An 8,137-nucleotide genomic window follows, 5' to 3' on the forward strand; every position below is an offset into this window, starting at 1 on the left:
AATAAAACACTATTTGTATCCAGTGGTTAGGGCAGCGGACTCGCAGTCATAGGATCGCGGTTTCGATTTCCAGACCGGGCCTTGTGAGTGTTTATTGAGCGAAAACACCTAAAGCTCCATGAGGCTCCGGCAGGGGATGGTGGCGAACCCTGCTGTACTCTTTCACCACAACTTTCTCTCACTCTTTCTTCCTGTTTCTGTTGTACCTGTAATTCAAAGGGTCAGCCTTGTCACACTGTGTCACGCTGAATATCCCTGAGAACTACGTTAAGGGTACACGTGTCTGTGGAGTGCTCAGCCACTTGCTCGTTAATTTCACGAGCAGGCTGTTCCGTTGATCGGATCAACTGGAACCCTTGACGTCGTAAGCGACAGAGTGCCAACTATATGTTTGTGTGTATAATGAATGAAAATTGCATCCAAATGTGTTCATTAGCAGATATACTCATCCCTGCACCACTTAAAGTTTAATAGGAATAAGAGCAAGTAATAAAGGAATAAATAATGTCTGGTCATTGAGCGACCAATGGTTCAGATCCATGAAGACCACAGCTTCATGGACGACTCCTCAGACTCTTGTCTGGAGACAAATTTTACTCTTCATCTCTTGGAGGTGGAAAGTTATGATTATTGGTAAAATGGTAATCAGAGAATAAAAGGTCTGGCGATATTCTCTGATGACCATTTGACCAATGACTGTAACAACTTTCCACCTCCAAGAGGTGAAGAGTAAAATTTGTGTTTGGACTAGAATCATCCACGAGGCTGCAGCCTTCATGAATGCGAAACCATTGATCACTCTATGATCAGACTTTAACTTCATTGCTTTAATACTTAACTGCTCTATACTTTAGAGTGTGTTTCTTATTCAGTTATATGATACATTGACAAAATATATATATATATACATACGAACAGCCATGCTACATGGCAATGAAATATGGGCTGTGACTGCTGCGGACATGTGTAACCTTGCAAGGAATGAAGCCAGTATGCTCCAATGGATGAGTAATGTCAGTGTGCATACTCGACAGAGTGTAAGTACCTTGAGAGAAAAGTTGAACCTAAGAAGCATCAGTTGTGGTGTGCAAGAGAGACAATTGCGCTGGTATGGTCACATGGCAAGAATGGATGAGGATAGCTGTGTGAAAAAGTGCCACACCCTAGCGGTTGAGGGAACCTGTGGAAGGGGCAGACCCAGGAAGACCTGGGATGAGGTAGTGAAGCCTGACCTCCGAACATTAGGCCTCACCAAAGCAATGACTTCTGACCGAGACCTTCGGAAATATGCTGTGCGTGAGAAGACCCGGCAAGCCAAGTGAGACCAAAATCCAAGGCCTCTGCCAGGGATGTAGCCAACCCACTTATTCTATATGTGATGGTGTATTAATGTATGGTCAGAGGGTGGTCATACCACAGACATTACAGAAGAGAATGCATGCTAAGAGTCCCATGTGGTACACCCAGGCATCTCTAGAATGAAAGCGTTGATGTGAAGTTTTGTATACTAGTCAAGTATGGACAGGGAAGTTGAAAACCTGGTAAAAGGCTGCAGAATATGCATGCTGGTAGCGAAACTACCAACTACAAAATATGAGCCTTGGCTGGAAGTGGAAATACCATGGTCTCGATTGCATATTGATTTTGCAGGCTGAATAAATGGATATTATTACTTTATAGTAGTGGACAGCTATGCAAAATGACCTGAGGTTGTGAGGTGTAAACGACCAACCTCATATACGGTAGTAAACTCTTTACATAAGCTGTTTGCAAGATTTGGTGCACCGGATATAATTGCCTCTGATAACAGAACACAGTTTGTATCCTGTGAGTTTAAAAGATTTTGCAAGATGTTAATGTTAGAACATAAAATTATAGCACTGTATCACCCAAGATTGAATGGAAAAGCTGATCGATTTATGGACACTTTTAAGAGAGCTTTGGATGAGGTCATAATCCAACAGTTCTTAAGGGTATACAGGGTAACTCCAAACCCAAATGCACCAGAAGGAAGTTCACCAGCAGAATTAATGTTTGCCAGAACGGTGAAGTTAGTATTTGATAAGCTTTTACCAGTGAAGAAAATAACATGTGCAAGTAAAGACATGCCAAAATTCTTTAGAATCGGAGTTAAGATATATGTAAAAATGTACAAAAATGGCAAGCAATACTGGGAAAAAGGAAAAATTGTAACATATGTAGGAAGAATGATGTATGGTGTAAGAAGAAGAACTGGAATGGAAAAGAGACATAGAAATCAGCTTAAGGAAAGAGTCATACAAAAGGAACCAACAAGAGTAGAAATACTGATGGACTGGCTATATGACACTTTTCAGGTTCCGACACTGTTACAGGAAGTTGAAACCACACATACAAGGAAAAGGAAGAATAGTAAATTCCTAAAAGTAGACTTTAAAAAGAAAAGATATTGAGTATATATAAAAAAAAGGAGGAGGGTGAATAAAGGAAATTGATTGTTAAATAAAATAATTAAAAGGTGAGACGTTGTATAGTGAAACTGTATACCCCTTCCCAATAAAAAGTGGTAGGAGTCACCCATTATAAATAGACCAGTAGCTGGTTTTCAAGAGAGGATCAAGAGTTGAAAGTCAACAGTTCTAGTCAGTGTCTTGTGGAGTTATCAGTGATAGTAAGACAGAAGAAGTTAGTGTATTACTATTCCGGTATAAAGAGATACAACAGTATCCGATGACTAGTAACTATTGTGGCTACTAGTATAAAACAGCAACTACAATACAACGACAGTCACACATCTCACCTGTGGGAGGAACCCACTTTACAACAGTTTTTAAAAAATTTATTTGTATTAAATCTTAACTACAAACTATGATACAAATAAATTAGCTATACATCCTCAACTATCCATTTTCTTACCTTATATATATATATATATGCACACATACACACATTCACAGACACACTCATGCATACATGCACACACACACACGCATGCACACATGCACACACAATGCTTTCCAGTTAAGATAATTACCTCTTCGGCAGAAGTAGTGTGCTCTCTGGAACTTCTAGAACTTTTTTTCTATATAATAGAAAAAAATTCTGTTTGTATTAACATAAAAAGTATATATCATGAAAACAAATTATGCAACATAAAAGTTACTTAAAATCATTTACTTATGATGTCTTGACTTTGTTTAAATAAGGATGAGTGATATACATACAAATACAAACAGACACACACATATATACATCTACAAATTTCAATGGGTTTTTGTACTGAAGTTGTGTGTTTACACAAATAATAAACCGGAGTATTCTTCTCAATGGGTAATTATTACTGTTCACAGCGGTGAACATAGGAACAATGAATATAACTACACCAATATGAATAATGCCATGTTAGACAAGGTTGCTGAAAAAAAGCATTTCAATATAAATATACCATGATAACCAAAGGTACAGAATCAGGAGCAATTCAAATTACCAGAATGCAATTTCAGTTATTCAGGATAACCCATACAGGAATACAACCATTCAAGTCATGTTTCCTTAATGAATGTTTTCTAAAAACATACGTGTACAGAGCTAAAATAACTTCCACATATGGTATCGAAAAGAATTACATAGGAATTATGGAGTACAAGTTTAAAACCAGGAGTACACAACATATTCACACTTTCACATTCCGATTTAAAAATGATTCCACTTTTTTCCTTTAATGCAACCTAAAACTGGATATTGTATATTGTTGAGATTACAACTTAAGTCTGACCAAGAAATTAAACTGATGGAACCTCTCAAGCACTAGCTGTAGCTGCCTAAATAATATAGCCTCCACAACTCTCTCAATAATAAGTCTTAGAAATATCCCACTATCCCAATAAGCTGAATGCAGTTGTAGAAATGTAATAAACTGATATCTCAATGGAAAATGTCTACCAATGGTCTTAATATATGAATGATATCAAAATAGTAGATAGCATAGGAATGACATACACTGGACTAGCAATTAACCCTTTTAGAATCAGGTAAGCATGGCACACATATTCTTTTAAATACAGAGAGAGAATCGAGTCAACATCAATGTTACAATATATCTGGAAGGTCAAATTTGAAGACCACCAAATTAATAAAATATATTATTGTTAAAAAACTTAGGTTATGCTCAAATAGAAGTAAGAAAGCAACATTTTGTATGGTATAAAAACATTGTACATTAATAACTATAGATAACACATTAGCAAGAAAAGATATGACATTTTTACTATATATACTGATAATGACAATATCTTAAAAAAGAATTTGAAATAGAGCGTGAATAAGAGGGGTTATTTCCATCAAATTTTTTATGTAAATCTGAAACTTAAAACCCAAGATCCTGACATCAACTGTAAACTGCTACAGAAAGAGTGATATTGGTTGGCTCAGCTTGAGAAGGGAGGAAGGAGAAAAAGGCTTGAGATCAATGCAAGCAGCCTTTAAATGTCATATAGTATTTCTCACTTAGCACCAGCTAAACAACAGTAGCAAAAATAAATACATAAACTTAGTGCTAAAAAGTGAAGAGAGAAAAATCCTACATATCAGCAGTGAGCTCCTCTGAAAGTAATCTCTTTCTTATTTCTTTATTGCCCACAAGGGACTAAACATAGAGGGGACAAACAAGGACAGACAAAGGGATCAAGTCGATTGCATCGACCCCAGTGCATTACTGGTACTTAATTTATCGACCCCGAAAGGATGAAAGGCAAAGTCAACCTCAGTGGAATTTGAACTCAGAACGTAATGACAGATGAAATACTGCTAAGCATTTCGCCCGGAGTGCTAACGTTTCTGCCAGCTCGCCGCCTCTGAAAGTAATCTCTTTCTGATGGATACAAACCCAGAATAGCAAGGCTATCATACCTCAAAGAAGACCTGGATGTGAAATTCTCAACATACCAATAAAAGACTATGTTTTCCAAAGTATGTTTTCCAAAAAGAGTATGTTTTCCAAAAAGAGTATGTTTTCCAAAAAGAGTATGTTTTCCAAAGACTTGAAGAGCACATTAATATCGACATGAAGTGTAGCCTCTCTTGGATTCATGACACTCCAAAGGCTATGCATTTGCAATCTAAGAATAGGAGTTTAATACAAAATACTTAGCAGACAAAAGAGACAGTGAAGCCCTTGAAACCCTAAAATGCGATTGAAAATGTAAATTATGTCATATTTCTGTGGAAGACATCACACAGAGGAGGCAGCAGCTCAAACATGTCTTCAACTTACTATCTCTATATGCAACATGACATCACTAAAACAATTTACAATGTCATTTGCAAAAAAGAGACTGACCTGAAATAAATATAGAGAATCATCCTGTTATTGAATACATACACAAACATAAATATATGGAATAATGTTGGAACATTCATTGCTATTGAAAATCTGCCAAATGTAAACATAACCAGCCAGATATTGTTGTTTGGGAAAGAAAAGAAAAATGCATGTGATGTCATGAAAGTCAGATGCCCTACTGATGTAAACCTTCAAAAATCAAAAAGAAAGAGAATAACTTCAGACAACTAATTTGAAACCTCTAGCTTCTATATCCTGATTTTAAATTCACATTTACACCAATAATAATTGGTACACTTGCTTTTGTGAGTAAATGCACATGATACTCTGGATAAGTTATGGTTTTCAGATAAAGAAATCAACCAGTTAATTCACTCATTACAAATATAGTTGTGAGTGGAACAGTAAAAGTAGGCAAGAATTTCCTGGAGTTAAAAACGTAACATTGTTTTTGTTATCTACATTCCTACAATGAGGCTTTGTATCTTTGTTAGAAACCTGTTCCTTTCTCAGATGAAGATTTCATATACTTAAAAACAGAACATACATACATTCATACATATATACATAAATACACACATATATGCATGCATATACACACATATACACATACATAAACACACAAAAATAGATGTACATACATTCATACATAGATACATGTATGTATGTATATAAAATCTCTCCTCCAAACAGGTGATTGTGTTTAATATAGTTACCAAGAAAGAAGTGACTGTGAGGTATTGGGAACGTTCTCGCTTTGGTCTCTATAAGAAAAAAAGAAACAAAATCCATCTCTGATTGTGTTAACATAATTAATACATTTCACAATTTCAAATGATACAGCATAAAAAGATTAATATAAAACTTCTAAAAACGTTTTGAGTTTGTTGAAATCAATCTTGATTGAATGCATGTTATCATTTAGTGGTAAAATGCAAAACACTGTTTTATAACAAGGATTACTCTTAGCATTGCAATAAATATATTTTCACTCTACGTTTACAATGAGTACTTTTTCTTGTTACTAATTCATATATACATCGATTCCTATCGATTGTTTTTTTTATTTTATTATGCAGAGTTTGTGCGCATTTCGAGTCTGAAATGTTTTAATAAGCATAAATAATTACAAATGAATATTTTAGGGGTAAGTTATTTTCTTCAAGTAGCTTCTCAGTTTTAACTACGCAACGGAACTAACTGAACCCTATTAATATTTACATATTGTGATTTATATGCTTTATAACTTCTACAGCAAATAGTGCAATATGGTGAAGCTTCACAATAATAAAACTATACTCTAGGAACAAGATGAGTTTGTCATCTGATGACAGTTTGCCTCAAGGTGAGCATCAAAATTAGAGTTATGATGAGTTATCAATTACTGACTGGTGAGTACAGATATGAAAGGAAAAAAACCAAGGAAAGTGATCCAAATGGAAGGAAGCTATGGAAAAGGTCTAATAACAAAAATGTGAAAAGGAATGGAGAAGGCAGATCTGAAGACACTGAATCATACAAAGATAAACAACAGCCATGACAAATGAAAGTGGAAGTGCATTGCTTAGTGGTTAGGGTACTGGACTCATGATTGTATGATTGTGGCTTCGATTCCTGGACTGGGATGCATTGTATTCTTAAGCAAAACACTTCATTTCCTTTTTCTCCAGTCCACTCAGCTGGCTAAAATGAGTAATCCTGTCACAGATGGGTGTAACATCCAGGGAGGAATATATGCACCGGAGGGAGTGTGAAACTGGGCCTATACCCCTTTCACAATAATGTAAACTAACTGTGACAAACGGAAAGGTGAATACTGGAAAAAGTATATCCAATGCACATACACATAGAAAAAACTGATGCGAAAATGATGATAGTGATGATGATGATGATGATAATGATGATGACAGTCATGATGATGATGATGTTGAAAATGATGATGATGTTTGGAAGTACTGAAGGTAGAAAAGGTAGCCAATATAGTGTTTATCTATTATTTTGATGCTAAAGACGGAAAATGTCAACTGAACTGAAGCTTTAAACATTAAATAGAGCTACAGTAAAACAGTAGTTGATATTGTTAAGGCATATATAATGTTTACAGAGAACAGATTTAGATTATGCAGATTCTGGATCACAATCAAATCAACTTCACTGTCACAGTACTTCTGGTGGCTCAACAGTTGGTAGAAATAAATGAGTAGAAATACTGAGGGATTGGCTATATGACACTTTTCAGGTTCCGACACTGTTACAAGAAGTTGAAACCACACATACAAGGAAAAGGAAGAATAGTAAATTCCTAAAAGTAGACTTTAAGAAGAAAAGATGTTGAGTATATAAAAAAAAAAAGGAGGAGGGTGAATAAAGGAAATTGATTGTTAAATAAAATAATTAAAAGGTGAGATGTTGTATAGTGAAATTGTATACCCCTTCCCAATAAAAAGTGGTAGGAGTCACCCATTATAAATAGACCAGTAGCTGGTTTTCAAGAGAGGATCAAGAGCTGAAGAGTTGAAAGTCGACAGTTCTAGTCAGTGTCTTGTAGAGTTATCAGTGATAGTAAGACAGAAGTTAGTATATTACTATTCCGGTATAAAGAGATACAACAGTATCCGATGACTAGTAACTATTGTGGCTACTAGTATAAAACAGCAACTATAATACAACGACAGTCACACATCTCACCAGTGGGAGGAACACACTTTACAACAGTTTAAAAAAAATTTATTTGTATTTAAATCTTAACTACAAACTATGATACAAATAAATTAGCTATACATCCTCAACTCTCCATCTTATTACCTTATATATATA

At 35.4% G+C, this 8,137-nt stretch overlaps 1 protein-coding gene across 3 annotated transcripts in view; it reads right to left on the minus strand.

Annotated features, from left to right (window-relative positions):
* The window catches only part of LOC106884044 (serine/arginine repetitive matrix protein 1), an 82,646-nt gene that overhangs the window by 28,471 nt on the left and 46,038 nt on the right, over nucleotides 1-8,137 (minus strand). For all 3 annotated transcript variants that reach the window (XM_052978539.1, XM_052978538.1, XM_052978537.1), the window contains one exon: nucleotides 3,014-3,061. In XM_052978539.1, the coding sequence (XP_052834499.1) occupies nucleotides 3,014-3,061 (48 nt within the window). The remainder of the gene's footprint in view (nucleotides 1-3,013; nucleotides 3,062-8,137) is intronic.

The sequence above is a fragment of the Octopus bimaculoides genome, chromosome 2 (assembly GCF_001194135.2).
Source record: "Octopus bimaculoides isolate UCB-OBI-ISO-001 chromosome 2, ASM119413v2, whole genome shotgun sequence".
Lineage (NCBI taxonomy): Eukaryota > Metazoa > Mollusca > Cephalopoda > Octopoda > Octopodidae > Octopus > Octopus bimaculoides.